Here is a 17,373-nt window from a genome sequence, read left to right on the forward strand (position 1 = left end):
TCTCAACCATACTCTTTTTATTACAACACATCTCTCTTACCCTTTCATTAATTACTCAATCCAACCACCTCACACCACACATTGTTCTCAAACATCTCATTTCCAACACATCCACCCTCCTCCGTGCAACCCTATCTATAGCCCACGCCTCACAACCATGTAACATTGTTAGAACCACTATTCCTTCAGACATACCCGTTTTTACTTTCCGAGATAATATTCAAGCCTTCCACACATTCTTCAATGCTCCCAGAACTTTTGCCCCCTCCCCCCTCTGTGACTCACTTCCGCTTCCATGGTTCCATCTGCTGCCAAATCCACTCCCAGATATCTAAAACACTTCACTTCCTGCATGTTTTCCATTCAGACTTACCTCCCAATTGACTTGCCCCTCAACCCTACTGTACCTAATAACCTTCCTCTTATTCACATTTTACTCTCAGCTTGCTTCTTTCACACACTTTACCAAACTCAGTTACCAACTTCTGCAGTTTCTTACCTGAATCAGCCACCAGAATTGTATCATCAGCGAACAACAACTGACTCACTTCCCAAGCTCTCTCATCCACAACAGACTGCATACTTGCCCCTCTCTCCAAACTCTTGCATTCACCTCCCTAACAACCCCATCCATAAACAAGTTAAACAACCATGGAGACATCACGCACCCCTACTGCAAATCGACATTCAGTGAGAACCAATCACTTTCCTCTCTTCCCTCTCGTACACATGCTTTACATCCTTGGTAGAAACTTTTCACTGCTTCTGGCAACTTGACTCCCACAGCAAATACTCTTGATACCTTCCACACAGCATCTCTATCAACTCTATCATATGCCTTTTCCAGATCCATAAATGCTACATACAAATCCATTTGTTTTTCTAAGTATTTCTCACATACATTCTTCGAAGCAAACACCTGAACCACACATCCTGTACCACTTCTGAAACCACACTGCACTTCCCCAATCTAATGCTCGTCCTTCACCCCCTCAATCAATACCCTCCCATATAATTTCCCAGAAATACTCAGCAAACTTATACCTTTGTAATTTCAACACACATTTATCCCCTTTGCCTTTGTACAATGGCACTATGAATGCATTTTGCCAATCCTCAAGCACTTCAACATGAGCCAATGGCACTATGAATGCATTTTGCCAATCCTCAAGCACTTCAACATGAGCCATACATACATTGAATATCCTCACCATCCAGAAAACAACACAGTCACCCCCTTTTTTTTTTTAATAAATTCCACTGCAATACCATCCAAATCCACTGCCATGCTTTCTTTTGTCTTCCACAAAGCTTTCACTACCTCTACTCTGTTTACCAAATCATTCTTCATGATCCTCTCATTTCACACACCACCTCAACCAAAACCCCCTATATCTGCCATTCTATCATCAAAGACATTCAACAAACCTTCAAAATAGTCACTCCATCTCCTCACATCACCACTACTTGTTATTACCTTCCAATTAGCCCCCTTCACTGATGTTCCCATTTGTTCTCTTGTCTTTTGCACTTTATTAACCTCTTTACAAAACATCTTTTTATTCTCCCTAAAATTTAATGATACACTCTCACCCCAACTCTCATTTGCCCTCCTTTTCACCTCTTGCACCTTTCTCTTGACCTCCTGCCTCTTTCTTTTATAAATCTCCCAATCATTTGCACTATTTCCCTGCAAAAATCATCCAAATGCCTCTGTCTTTTCTTTCACTGATAATCTTTCTTCATCCCGCCACTCACGACCCTTTCGAATCTGCCCACCTCCCACGCTTCTCATGCCACAAGCATCTTTTGCATAAGCCATCACTGCTTCCCTAAATACAACCCATTCCTGCCCCACTCCCCTTATGTCATTTGCTCTCACCTTTTTCCATTCTCTGCTCAGTCTCTCCTGGTACTTCCTCACACAAGTCTCCTTCCCAAGCTCACTTATTCTCACCACTCTCTTCACCCCAACATTCTCTCTTCTTTTCTGAAAACCTCTACAAATCTTCACCTTCGCCTCCACAAGATAATGATCAGACATCTCTCCTGTTGCACCTCTCAGCACATTAACTCGAATAGTCTCTCTTTCACGCACCTATCAATTAATACATAATCCAATAATGCTCTCTGGCCATCTCTCGTACTTACATACATATACTTATGTATATCTCTCTTTTTAAACCAGGTATTCCCAATCGCCATTCCTTTTTCAGCACACAAATCTACAAGCTCATCACCATTTCCATTTACAGCACTGAACACCCCATGTACACCAATTATTCCCTCAACTGCCACCTGCATTCAAATCACCCATCACTATAACCCGGTCTCATGCATCAAAACTACTAACACACTCACTCAGCTGCTTCCTAAACACTTGCCTCTCATGATCTTTCTTCTCATGACCAGGTGCATAAGCACCAATAATCATCCATCTCTCCATCCACTTTCAGTTTTACCCATATCAGTCGAGAGATTACTTTCTTACTCTCTATCACATACTTCCACAACTCCCACAACAACTGTTTCAGGAGTGGTGCTACTCCTTCCTTTGCTCTTGACCCCGCACCAACCCCTGAATTTACTCCCAAGACATTCCCAAACCACTCTTCCCCTTTACCCTTGAGCTCTGTTTCACTCAGAGCCAAAACATTCAGGTTCCTTTCCTCAAACATACTACCTATCTCTCCTGTTTTCTCATCTTGGTTACATCCACACACATTTAGACACCCCAATCTGAGCCTTCGAGGAGGATGAGCACTCCCTGCATGACTCCCTCTTCTGTTTCCCCTTTTATGATTTTATGAGCTGTGGTAAACGCTGAATGGGAATTGAAGGAAGGAGAGTTTTCCAAGCCCAATAAAACTGATCCCTTGCCTGAATACATTTATTAGCAGTCTGAAAATGAACAGGAAGATGGATCATGAACATTTTTTTTGGGGTGCTTGAATGAGAGGTATTTCTAGGAAACAAAGTTTAGCCCATCCACTCATATACACTGTCTAGTGCATTAGAGAGGTAGCGCAAGGAAACCCACCCATATACACATTTATGTACATAAACGCCCACACATGCACATAAACATACCTATACATTTGAACGTATACATACATATACATACACAGAGATATACATATATACTCATTTACATATTCATACTTGCTGCCTTCATCCATTCCCATCGCCATCGCCACACATGAAATGGCCCCCCTCCCTCCGCATGCTTGTGAGGTGGCACTAGGAAAAGACTACAAAGGCCACATTCGTTCACACTCAGTCTCTATCTGTCATGTGTAATGCACCGAAACCACAACTCCCTTTCCACATCCACTCCCCACAAAACATTCCATGGTTTACCCCAGATGCTTCACATTCCCTGGTTCAATCCATTGACAGCACATCGACCCAGGTATACCACATCGTTCCAGTTCACTCTTTTCCTTGCACGCCTTTCACCTTCCTGTATGTTCAAACCCTGATCGCTCAAAACTCTTTTTCACTCCATCCTTCCTCTTCCAATTTGGTCTCCCATTTCTCGTTCCCTCCACCTCTGACACATATATCCTCTTTCTCAATCTTTCCTCACTCATTCTCTCCATGTCACCAAACCATTTCAATGCACTTTCTTCTGCTCTCTCAACCACACTCTTTTTATTACCACAATTCTTTCTTACCCTTTCATTACTTAATCAAACCACCTCACACCACATATTGTCCTCAAACATCTCATTTCCAACACATCCACCCTCCTCTGCACAACATATCTATAGCCCATGCCTTGCAACCATATAACACTGTTGGAACCACTATTCCTTCAAACATACCCATTTTTGCTGTCTGAGATAACGTTCTCGCATACCACATTCTTCATCAGTCCCAGAACCTTTGCCCCCTCCCCCGCCCAGTGGCTCACTTCCACTTCCTTGGTTCCATCTGATGCTAAGTCCACTCCCATATATCTAAAACACTTCACTACCTCCAGTTTTTCTCCATTCAAACACACCTCCCAGTTGACTTGTCCCTCAACCCTACTGAACTAAGTAACCTTGCTCTTATTCACATTTACTCTCAGCTTTCTTCTTTCACACACTTTACCAAACTCAGTCACCAGCTTCTGCAGTTTCTCACCTGAATCAGCCATCAGCGCTGTATCATCACTGAACAACAACTGACTCACTTCCCAAGCCCTCTCATCCACAATAGACTGCATACTTACCCCTCTTTCCAAAACTCTTGCATTTACCTCCCTAACAACCCCATCCATAAACAGCTTCACCCTCACCCTCATACCTTCACCCTCTCTTAATCAATATCCTCCCATATAATATCCCAGGAATACTCAACAAACTTATACCATTGTAAATTGAACACTCGCCTTTATCCCCTTTGCTGTTATACATTGGCGCTATGCATGCATTCCGCCAATCCTCAGGCACTTCACCGTGAACCATACATACATTGAATATTCTCACCAACACAGTCACCCCCCTTTTTTAATAAATTCCACTGCAGTACCATCCAAACCCACTGCCTTGCCAGCTTTCATCTTCCACAAAGCTTTCACTACCTCTACTCTATTTATCAAACCATTCTCCCTGACCCTCTCACTTCGAACACTACCTCGACCAAAACACCCTGTACCTGCCACTCTTATCATCAAAAACATTCAACAAACCTTCATAATACTCACTCTATCTCCTTCTCACTTCACCACTACTTGTTATTACCTCCCAATTAGCCCCTTCATTTGTGTTCCCATTTGTTCTCTTGTCTTATGCACTTTATTTATCTCCTTCCGAAACATCTTTTTATTCTCCCTAAAATTTAACAATACTCTCTCACCCCAACTCTCATTTGCCCTCTTTTTCACCTCTTGCACCTTTCTCTTGACCTCCTCCCTCATTCTTTTATACATTTCCCGGTCATTGCACTATTTGCCTGCAAAAATTGTCCAATTGCCTCTCTCTTCTCTTTCACTAACAATCTTACTTCCTCATCCCACCACTCGCTACCCTTTCTAATCTGCCCACCTCCCACCTTTTCATGCCAGAAGCATCTTTTGCCCTAGCCATCACTGCTTCCCTAAATACATCCCATTCCTACCCCACTCCCCATATGTCATTTGCTCTCACCTTTTTCATTCTGCACTCAATCGCTCCTGGTACTTCCTCACACAAGTCTCCTTCCCAAGCTCACTTGCTCTCACTGCTCTCTTCACCCCAACATTCTCTCTTCTTTTCTGAAAACCTCTACAAATATTCACCTTTGCCTCCACAAGATAATGATCAGACATCCCTCCAGTTACCCCTCTCAGCACATTAACATCTAAGTCACTTTCACGCACCTAACACTTAACATGTAATCCAATAATGCTCTCTGCCCATCTCTTCTACTTAGAGATGCTCTGTGGAAGGTATTAAGAATATATGGTGTGGGAGGCAAGTTGTTAGAAGCAGTGAACAGTTTTTATCGAGGATGTAAGGCATGTGTATGAGTAGGAAGAGAGGAAAATGATTGCTTCTCAGTGAATGTCGGTTTTCAGCAGGGGTGCGTGATGTCTCCATGGTTGTTTAATTTGTTTATGGATGGGGTTGTTAGGGAGGTGAATGCAAGAGTTTTGTAAAGAGGGGCAAGTATGCAGTCTGTTCTGAATGAAAGAGCTTGGGAAGTGAGTCAGTTGTTGTTCAGTGATGATACGGTGCTGGTGGCTGATTCATGTAAGAAACTGCAGAAACTGGTGACAGAGTTTAGTAAAGTGTGTGTGAAAGAAGAAAGCTAAGAGTAAATGTGAATAAGAGCAAGGTTATTAGGTACAGTAGGGTTGAGGGACAAGTCAATTGGGAGGTTTGTTTGAATGGAGAAAAACTGGAGGAAGTAAAGTGTTTTAGATATCTGGGACTGGATTTGGCAGCGGATGGTACCATGGATGCGGAAGTGAGTCATATGATGGGGGAGGGGGTAAAAGTTCTGGGAGCATTGAAAAATGTATGGAAGTCGAGAACATTATCTTGGAAAGCAAAAATGGGTATGTTTGAAGTTCCACCTCCGAAAATCTCTATAAAATTTCACCGTTGCCTCCAAATAGTGATCAGACATCCCACCAGTTACCCCTCTTAGCACATATATATCCAAAATTCATTCCTTTTAAGGAAGGTATCCGTACTCTTTTCAAGTCGCTGTTGCATCACTAGCATGAATGTTGTGTTCACTCTTGATCACCCTACTAGAAAAAAAAGACATATATAGAATGGAGTGAGTGGAAAGGTAAGCTTCCAGGTTGATTTCTGGACTGAGAAGCAATACCAGTGAAAGCTGGCTAATGACTTGAATATGTGTAGCTTGGAAAACAGGAAGGTTAAAAGATGGTAGAATACAGGTATTCAAATTTATTAAGGTCTTCAGTAATCTTGATCTAATAAGCTTCTTAAAGATAGATTTACTTTTGATTTCACTAGTAGTAATGAATACAGTTGTGTGGGCAAATGTTTTACCTCATATGCAGCAAAGGACTTTTTCTTCAACAGGGTTGTTGACATGTGGAATGATTTATGAATTACAGTGGTTGAAAGTAGTACCTTAGTTACATTTAAAGATAGACTTGAATATTTTGTTTTCACCTGTGACTGACATTATTTGCACTTCTCGTATGAAAAGCACTTTTCTACTCTTTGAAATATTTGTATGCCTTTCTACTGTTACTACAGTAATTTCTGAGTTTTCTGATCCCTTCTGCTATCACAAACAGCCTCATTAGGACCAAGTGGTCTGTTGCGATTTGAATTCCTTTGTATTTCTAAGTTAGTGCAGTTGCTGTATGCTGATAATGCTGTGTTGTTTACTGAATCAGAAGAGGAATTGGATAGGGTGCTAGATCTTTGAAGATACATGAAGATGGAGGGTACTGAAAATAAGTGAAAATGAAAATAAAATTTTAGGCTCTGAAAAAGATGGGACTTCAGAGTGATATCATTTTGAATGGTGAATAACTTGAAGTTTTGATGAGTTTCAGTATTTGGGAATGAGGTTTAACAAGAATGGTAGTAGGAAAGCTTTTAGAGAGAATTTAGTCTTGTATGAAAGAAAAAATGGGAATATTTTGAAAGCTGTGGTGAATGAAAAAAAATTTTATTGTCAAAAGCTTACTTGAATAAAGGATAACTTGTCCTGACTTTGGCGAAAGAATATGAAGCCCAGGTTTGTGCAGGTCTTGATTTATAAAAGGTTGGAGCAGTGAAGGTAGATAATTTGTATAGCTGGAATTACAAGAATAGAAAGACTAAAGAATGAAGATATGAGGTTGTGTGATGTGAAGAAATTAGGTGAAAGGCACATAGGTGAATGTTCAGAGGATATGGTGTGTTATGTAGAATGTGTAGCAGATGATAGGGTGGTCAGATGTAGTTTGGTATTGTTGAAGATATAATGAGGGGAGACAGACAGCCACAAAATGGGTGGATCCATCCTTTGAGAATTTAGATTATGGATAGAGGGATTTCAGATGATGCCAGAGGAATGATTTAGGATTGAATATATTAGAAGCACTTTGTTCGGAAGTGGTCTAAGCGGAGAATTAAGTCTCAAACAACCTTAGTGTGCAAAGTGAATGTGTATCAAACACTCCTTTTAGCATGGCAGTTCATGTTTCACTTCAGCACATTGGGCATGGTAAAAGATGTGATGACTGATTTGAGAGATCTGATGTTTATGATCCTCCCCATGGAAATGGGTAGTAGATAGATAAATAAATAGATATCAATAACCATTATAGAACATTCCACAAAAGCTTCACATTTCAAAGGTATACTAGATGTTACAGTAAATTTAACCATTTTTTCTCCTCTTACAGTTGATCACTTATCTAAGTACCTTGCCATGAGACTGACGCTAGCAAACCGTACGGGGGAATTGGAGACAGAACTTCCTTCATCGCTCAACAATTTTTGCATCTACATTGCTCCAACACCAGATCAGTATATTGGTGTTGGTGGCTCACTCACCTTAGAGCAAATAAATGAAAAGTATTGGAGAGTAAACAAACCCATGGAAATGTTTTATTCATGGAAGAAAAACTGAAAGGTGAAATAAAGTTTTTGAAATTGTGTATCCATTGGATTTTATATCATAAATATGGGCCAAAAAATGTGTGAAAGATTGACTGGAGTTGAAAACTAAAGATGGTTAAACCTGTTTTATTGCTTATATATAGGAAAAATTACTTCAGATATTGAGATCTCAAGCTTCAGATTTTGAAGATGTTGATTAAAAAGCTTCAGATTTTGAAGATGTTGATTAAAAAAGAATATGTATAGCAAAATGCTGCTATTTGCAACATGGGAGTGTGAATAAGAATACAGGGTTGTGTATAACACTGCACTTTTTGGTTACGTAAGGTTATTGACATTAGAATGGTATATTTATCAGCATAGCTAGGATATTTTTCACCAAAAACAATTGTGTATTCCAGTCCAAAGCTTTTTATGTATTGTGATGAACATTATGCCTTAGGATCTGGATGGTGATTGTTTTTAATTGGTGGCAATGTATTATTTCTGAGATTTGTGTACTTGAAACATGGTTTTATGGGATTACACTTGTATGGCACCAGAATTTTGTATCTCACTTAAGACAGGTTTCCATTATTCATATTCATGAATTTTGTTTGCTTGATTAAGTTGATCATTGACCAATATTTTCTACCCTTTCTTTTTGGGAAAGGCTCATAATCTTTTCTCCTAAGTGTATTCTTTAGAGATCATTCACAGATTTAACTCTCTTTGGAAGAAAATTACAGCAATAGGCACTGAGATATTAACAGCAGGACCAAGGCAGTAGCTGAATAGGAGTTTGGTTGGTAAACCTTTATTGAACTTATCTCTTCAGACTCTCAAAGTCCAACTTGGGACAGTCTACTAAGAATTAGCAATATAAATTGCCTATATCATGTTGTATAGAAGATTGTATAGTAGGCTGAATAAATTTGCAGAGACCTGACAAGTATTTTGTAGGGCAAGATATTTGGTAAAAAACTTGCTTCCAACCTTATGATGTAGCTCCCACTGTCACTCAAATGAGACCTCCCTACCCCCATCATGCCACTCCTCACCTCCCCACTCCCCTTCCATCTTAGCCACCTCAGTCTGAAAGCAAAGGCTTTTCATGTCTGACTCTTTCTGTACATCTGTAGTGAAGAGGATATCATTAGATATTGTAATACATAAATTTCTTTCTTATAACAAAATGAGCATTGAATTAAAAAAGCAAGAAGATTTTTCTGCTTGCCTGTGAATGTCACCTTAGCAACACGTTACACCTGTTCCCTGACCACCTGGCCAGCTACAGTCGCCCCACCAAGTCATGTAATAGCAATGGGAACTGTTTCCCTGAACTGCTTCATAAATCTGCAATGTCAACAAGCCCAACATTTACCACCACAGGACTAAAGAGTGACATAAACATCAAATAAAGTTAACTTGCCTTCAGTTGGCCTGAAATCCTTCACCAATTTTCCACCTTTGATTAAGTATTAACAGTTGTGAAACAAGGTTGAAAATATCAAGAAATAAGTCAACAACACAGCCTCATTTCTTCTTATTTTAACCACCAAAACAACAAATGTAGATCATGGCCAAGGTAGTAGTACGTTACAAATTAATTCCTTTCTCCAATTGTTTCCCATGCCTCCATCTTCTTGAAATTGTTATCTCCCCTCCCATGGTCCTGTCCCCCAGGCAGCTATTATATGATAAACATTTTCTATTTTGTCAGGATCACAAAAAAAATCTTTCATATCCATAAGGATTTTCATTTGTAGCTAATTGAAGACATTTTAGAAATGATGATTCGCATATATATCTCTGTGAATCAAAGATGATGGATTAAAATGTGTTATTACAAATAAAGTCTTGAAAATAATGCTTGGTAATCCACAGAGGGAAACAGAAAGAAAATGAAGTACTAGTCTTAGCATGACACAACAATCGAAGGGACAGCCTGTTTGCAGGATTTTGAAGTAAAGTAAACTCTTAAGTGATTTGGAGATATTAATGGATTGACAAAACAGTAAAGGTGGATTCAGCTGCTAGAATGACATGGAACACTTCCATAGTTTGTGATATTCATCATGGAATGAGAACACGGAATGATGAATGAATATGGTAGGGAAGATGAAAGGAAGGGTGTAGACTGGAATTTTATAGGAGTAAAGGAAGAATTTTAGTAAGCAATTGGAAGTTGATGTTGGTGTCATTAGGTAGGCCAATCATATCTTAGATGGTATATAGGACCACAGTGCAAGTGGACTGCTATTTTTAGATAGCAGTTGATGTTGGTGTCATTAGATAGGCCAATCATATCTTAGATGGTATATAGGACCACAGTGCAAGTGGACTGCTATTTTTAAATGCCATATTAGTTAGAGGAGAAGTGAGAGGAATGGGTTTGGAGATTAGTGGTTATAGGTTAGTATGGGAAGAGGTTTGGGGTAGCATAGAAATTGGTTGATTTAGGGTAGAGGGGTTTAACCTGTAATAGGGGAAATGTAGGAGTAGGATGAAGGAGGGGTAGTATGAGGAAGGGGGAACAGTTAAGGAATAAGGTGACATTAAATGAGAACTTGTTATCCTTGGGAATAAAATTTGTTTTATAGCACATATAGTATCTGGTCTAGGTAGAGTAGAGCCATGGCATAAACTGAGAGAACCAACACCACCTCCACTATTTCAGTATACTTCTCTGCATCATGGCCAACTCTCCCAATCCATACAGCTGGATTCACCACCACAAGTTACATGTAATGTGGTTGCTTCTGGTGGCTTGGTGAATGTTCTTTTGGGAGTTTCTTGTATAATTTGGTGGCCAGCAGTATATTTGCCCATGTATGGTAGAGGAAGTTTACTCATCTGAGAATATATACTTTCTCAGAACTCCAGACCCTCACTTATTTAGCACTGTGCAAAACTGAGCCTGTTCATAGTTTGTCTCTCATTCAACCTTTTTTTGATGGTGGTAGTTTTATGATGGAAGCCAGCTTTGTGAAGGTATGCCAAGTGGAACTAGACACTGGGAGTTAAAAGTGGTCCTAGACAGCTACAGCATTAAAGAGAGAATGTGCTGCCACCTCCACAAGGATTTGTTGGTCGTCTGCAGGTTTTCTCTTCATACATGCACCTGACCTCAGACTTATTGCATAGATTCTCCTACTCATCCTGTCTTCTTCACCTTTTGTAAACTGTAGCCTGCAAAACACCATGTAACCTTGCTATGACAGTAGCAGAGAGCCTGTCCTGCTCCATTCATGTAATTTTTCTTTTGCAGGTCATTTTTGCATGTAGTTGTTCCATCCAGCCTGATAATCTAAACTTCATGCTGTTCAGTTATATATATTCTGATATCAGAGCATGGCAGTAGTCTTTGGCAGTACCTCAGTTTGTGTTATCACAGTGATAATTGAAACAACACTGTTTTGAGCACTGTTTTCATCGGCAGGTGAAAATGATTATGCTGGGTGAGGCAGGGAGGGAAGAGGGTATGGAGATAGCGAGGGCAGCAGGGATGCCAGATTGGGCAAAAAGTAGCAGATTGGGCTTCTTATGAAGGCTACACACTACTTAGATTTTTGATCCGCGACTTACTGCTTATTAGGCTGCTTCGAATTATATTTGGGCTAGTTCTGAACATGATTGGGCTATTTCTATCCGTACTTTTAGTGATGATAATGATAGTAAAGAAAGCATTAGGTATTGAGAGTATTTGATAGAGTGTAAGAAAGTAAACTGGGAAAAACTGAAAGTGGATGGAGAGAGATGGATGATTATTGCTGCTTTATGCACCTGGGCATGAGAAGAAAGATCATGAGAGACAAGTGTTTTGGGAGCAGTTGAGTGAGTGCGTCAGCAGTTTTGATGCACGAGACCGGGTTATAGTGATAGGTAATTTGAATGCAAAGGTGAGAAATTTGGCAGTTGAGGGAATAATTGGTGTACGTGGGGTTTTCAGTGTTGTAAATGGAAATGATGAAGAGCTTGTAGATTTGTATGCTGAAAAAGGACTGGTGATTGGGAATACCTGGTTTACAAAGAGAGATATACATAAGTATATGTATGTAAGTAGGAGAGATGGCCAGAGAGCGTTATTGGATTACGTGTTAATTGATAGACACGTGAAAGAGAGACTTCTGGATGTTAATGTGCTGAGAGGTGCAACTGGAGGGATGTCTGATCATTATCTCGTGGAGGCAAAGGTAAAGATTTGTAGAGGCTTTCAGAAAAGAAGAGAGAATGTTGGGGTGAAGAGAGTGGTGAGAGTAAGTGTGTTTGGGAAGGAGACTTGTGTGAGTAAGTACCAGGAGAGACTAAGTGCAGAATGAAAAAGGTGAGAGCAAAGGACATAAGGGGAGTGGGAGAGGAGTGGGATGTATTTAGGGAAGCAGTGATGGCTTGCGCAAAAGATACTTGTGGCATGAGAAGTGTGGGAAGGGGGTACATTCGAAAGGGTAGTGAGAGGTGGGATGAAGAAGTAAGATTATTAGTGAAAGAGAAGAGATAGGCATTTGGATGATTTTTGTAGGGAAATAGTGCAAATGACTGGGAGATGTATAAAAGAAAGAGGCAGAAGTGCAAATGACTGGGAGATGTATAAAAGAAAGAGGCAGGAAGTCAAGAGAAAGGTGCAAGACGTGAAAAAGAGGGCGAATGAGAGTTGGGGCGAGAGAGTATCATTGAATTTTAAGGAGAATAAGATGTTTTAGAGGAAGGTAAATAAAGTGAGTAAGAGAAGAGAACAAGTGGGAACATTGGTGAAGGGGGCTAATGGGGAGGTAATAACAAGTAGTGGTGATGTGAGGAGATGGAGTGAGTATTTTGAAGGTCTGCTGAATGTGTTAGATGATAGAGTGGCAAATATAGGGTGTTTTGGTCGAGGTGGTGTGTGAAGTGAGAGAGTTAGAGAAATGATTTGGTAAACAGAGAAGAGGTAGTGAAAGCTTTGTGGAAGATGAAAGGCAGCGGGTTTGGATGGTATTGTAGTGGAATAATAAATTCCACTACAATACCATCCAAACCTGCCGCCTGTGACTGTGTTGTTGACTGGTTGATAAGGATATTTAATGTATGTATGGCTCATGGTGAAGTGCCTGAGGAATGGCGGAATGCATGCATAGTGCCATTGTACAAAGGCAAAGGGGATAAAGTTGAGTGTTCTAATCACAGTAGTATACATTTGTTGAGTATTCCTGGGAAAATATATGGGAGGGTATTGATTGAGAGGGTGAAGGTATGTACAGAGCATCAGACTGGGGTAGAGCTGTGTGGTTTCAGAAGTGGTAGAGGATGTGTGGATTAGGTGTTTTCTCTGAAGAATGTATGTGAGAAATACTTAGAAAAACAAATGGATTTGTATGTAGCATTTATGGATCTGGAAAAGGCATATGATAAGAGTTGATAGAGATGCTCTGTGGAAGGTATTAAGAATATATGGTGTGGGATGCAAGTTGCTAGAAGCAGTGAAAAGTTTTTATCAAGGATGTAAGGCATGTGAATGAGTAGGAAGAGAGGAAAGTGATTGGTTCTCAGTGAATGTTGGTGCAGGGGTACGTGATGTCTCCATGGTTGTTTGATTTGTTTATGGCTGTGATTGATAGGGAGGTAAATGCAAGAGTTTTGGAGAGAGGGGCAAGTATGCAGCCTGTTGTGGATGAGAGGGCTTGGGAAGTGAGTCAGTTGTTGTTCGCTGATGATACAGCACTGGTGGCTGATTCGTGTGAGAAACTGCAGAAGTTGGTAACTGAATTTGGTAAAGTGTGTGAAAGAAGAAAGCTGAGAGTAAATGTGAATAAGAGCAAAGTTATTAGTTACAGTAGGGTTGAGGGACAAGTCAATTGGGAGGTAAGTTTGAATGGAGAAAAACTGGAGGAAGTGAAGTGAAGTGTTTTAGATATCTGATAGTAGAATAGGCAGCAGATGGAACCATGGAAGCGGAAGAGAGTCACAGGGTGGGGGAGGTGGCAAAAGTTTTGGGAGCATTGAAAAATGTGTGGAAGGCGAGAACATTATCTCAGAAAGCAAAAATGGGTATGTTTGAGGGCATAGTGGTTCCAACAATGTTATATGGTTGCGAGGCATGGGCTTGTGCAGGGTTGTGCAGAGGAGGGTGGATGTGTTGGAAATGAGATGTTTGAAGACAATATGTGGTGTGAGGTGATTTGATCGAGTAAGTAATGGAAGGGTAAGAGAGATGTGTGGTAATAAAAAGAGTGTGTTTTGAAATGGTCTAGGCACATGGAGAGAATGAGTTAGGAAAGATTGACAAAGAGGATATACGTGTCAGAGGTGGAGGGAACGAGGAGAAGTGGGAGACTAAATTGTAGGTGGAAGGATGGAGTGAAAAAGATTTTGAGCGATCGGAGCCTGAACATGCAGGAAGGTGAAAGGTGTGCAAGGAATAGAATGAATTGGAACGATGTGGTATAGCAGGGTAAACCATGGAAAGTTTTGTGGGGCCTGGATATGGAAAGGGACTGTGGTTTCGGTGCATTATACATGACAGCTAGAGACTGAGTGTGAACGAATGTGGCCTTTGTTGTCTTTTCCTAGCACTACCTTGCATGCCTTGCATGCATGCGGGGGGAGGGTGTTGTCATTTCATGTGTGGCAGGGTGGCGACAGGAATGAATAAGGGCAGCATGTATGAATTATGTACATGTCTTTGTATGTATATATATGTATACCTTGAAATGTATAGGTATGTATATGTGCGTGTGTGGATGTGTATGTATATACATGTGTATGTGGGTGGGTTGGGCCATTCTTTCGTCTGTTTCCTTAAGCTACCTCGCTAATGTGGGAGACAGCAACAAAGTATAATAAATATGAATATATATTATTAAGTGGTGCAACTTCATGCACCTGTCCCCTTTATTTGTGCCAGTGTCCTTGGCAAATTTATTGTGCACCCCATGCTCATCCTGTGAACGGAAGTGCAGAAGGATTACAGGGGTCACAAAGGGTCTAAGTGAGACCCCAGTTGGTTGATGTTACAAAAGATGTTGCAATTCATACTTCAGTACATACAGTACATAGTTTCATAAAGTAAGTTTTACCAAGTAGATGCAAAAAGTGGATACAAACTTGAAATGTCAGGTATTTTGTTATTAAACAATATAGTGTGACATTTCTTGCGGGGTTTGTTTAGATCTATCCTTAAGATTATTCGTTTTTTCACATTCTAAGACATAGTCTCCCCTCGGAGGCTTGGACCTGACATAAAAACGTATCACTTATGACTCGCCCCTCCTATTTTATATCTTCAGTGGGAAGTGCTCCAGTGGCATCATATAACCATGGAATGGAATGACATTTTTTGCAGGTGATGTGGCAACAACTGGATCACTGTTTTGGACAAAAGCACTAACAGTAGAAAATGCAGGTGGAGATATTGTACTGAAAGACCTTGCACAATATGCACTAAAAGCATACAGCCTGCCAATAAGTAATGGTCTAGTTGAGCAGGTGTTTTCACAAGGTACATCAGTGAAAACTTAGTTAACATCAATATTTAGAATATAAACAAGCCTTGTACTAAATGAAACAAGCTGTTCATCATTTGAACCAACAAAGGACATGTTAAGGTATGGCTCATCAATCTGTAGAAAAGAGGAAGGGATACAGAAGAGGAATATTAAGAATAAAAAAAAGCATTGTACTAAATGAAATAAGTTATTCATCATTTGAACCAACAAAGGACATGTTAAGCTATGACTCATCAATCTACAGAAAAGAGGAAAGGGATACAGAAGAGAAAAATAGCCTGTTGAATGCAAATCTTTAAATAAAATAAGATGCAAGACTATATTTCCTTAGTTAAAAGAGGAAAGAAAACATTAAGTTGAAAGGAAAATATCTATGTTAAAACAAAATAAAAAGGAAGACATAAAGGGAAAATAAAACTTATTAGATAAGACAATAAGAAAGATGTCAGTATAAACTCAAGAAAACAATTGTTAAAAAATATTTTAAAACTACAAGAAAGTACATTGTTTGTAAACTCAAAAAGAAAACAAGCAAAATAGAAATGAAATGAAGCAAAGAAAAAACGAACAAGGATGAAATGAATATGAAGCCAGAGAAGTGCCATAGGAAAAGTGCAAGCAAGAGGAAACTAAAAATATGAATGGAGACTGATAAATACAAGTATTAGTTGAAGTAGTAGTACTTATCTGTATTGGGTTACCTAGTGTTGAAATTCACTACTTTTGAAGTGTGTTTACACTACTTTTTTGTTAGAAAAATATGGCATCAGGACAGTGAAAGATGGAGGTAATTATAACATATCAGGCCTTTTGGCAACCACCATGTGACTGCTGATGAGGAATGTATGGTTTAGATTCTCAACTCTTGCATTAACAGCAACACACTTGTATATTTTAATGAATCTCTCTCTCTCTCTCTCTCTCTCTCTCTCTCTCTCTCTCTCTCTCTCTCTCTCTCTCTCTCTCTCTCTCTCTCTCTCTCTCTTTCAAATAATGCACTTGTAAGAGTAAAGAAGAAATTATAAGCATTATTAGCAGATCTCTTACCCAACCACATACTTGCCAGGTCTCTCTCCATAATTAGTTAAGTATAACTGTCATAATACTGAACTGAACATTATATTACAAATATGCATACTTAAGAGTAATGTAAAATGTTCCAGTATACAATTATTGCTGTAGCTAATAATTCACTTAGGTTTTTTCATTAGTAAATGCTTTCAAAGGTAATGTGTGTTCCAGGATTTGTCTTCAGCAACTGACACTTATGTACAGTAAATTTTGGTAAGAAGACATTAAACATTTGAATTAATCAAAACAAATTGATAAAAACTTATTTATTGAAGATATATCTCAAATAATTTAAGTAAGATTTTTATTCATGTAAACGAATGAGATTTAGTTACAAAATTATTCAGAGTAATTACAAAAGATACAGGAGAAATATAATGGAAGCTATTACAGTATTAGTGTTAGACAGTTGTACTTACATGTTTTACGTAAAAGTCACAACAGTCTGCCACTAACGAAAATTTTTATCATAAGTTTTGCAATGCATTTAAATGATTTTTACTCTAATTTATTTGATAGATATTAACTTTCTGGGAATAAGGGAGAAAGAATACTGCCCACTTATCACATGCATGTTGTAGGTGAGAAGAGGGGTGGGAGTGGGGAGCTGGAAAGTCTCCCATCTTTTATTACTTTCCAGTAAAAGCAACACAGGAAAGAGCCAAATGAGAATCTTTTCTCATCAAAGGCTCAGTCATTTGTTCTGGATGGTGCCTCACACATGTACAAAAAGCAATTAAGTTTGAAAGAAAGAAAAGAAAACTAAACTTAGTGAA

The 17,373-nt window shown here is 39.4% G+C and overlaps 1 protein-coding gene across 3 annotated transcripts in view; it reads left to right on the top strand.

Annotated features, from left to right (window-relative positions):
- Sce (E3 ubiquitin-protein ligase Sce) overlaps positions 1-16,498 on the top strand; it is an 85,923-nt gene extending 69,425 nt beyond the window's left edge. For all 3 annotated transcript variants that reach the window (XM_071665074.1, XM_071665073.1, XM_071665075.1), the window contains one exon: positions 7,850-16,498. In XM_071665074.1, the coding sequence (XP_071521175.1) occupies positions 7,850-8,076 (227 nt within the window). In that variant the 3' untranslated portion in view covers positions 8,077-16,498. The remainder of the gene's footprint in view (positions 1-7,849) is intronic.
- Positions 16,499-17,373: the final 875 nt, after the last annotated feature.

The sequence above is a fragment of the Panulirus ornatus genome, chromosome 9 (genome assembly GCF_036320965.1).
Source record: "Panulirus ornatus isolate Po-2019 chromosome 9, ASM3632096v1, whole genome shotgun sequence".
NCBI classification, from domain to species: domain Eukaryota; kingdom Metazoa; phylum Arthropoda; class Malacostraca; order Decapoda; family Palinuridae; genus Panulirus; species Panulirus ornatus.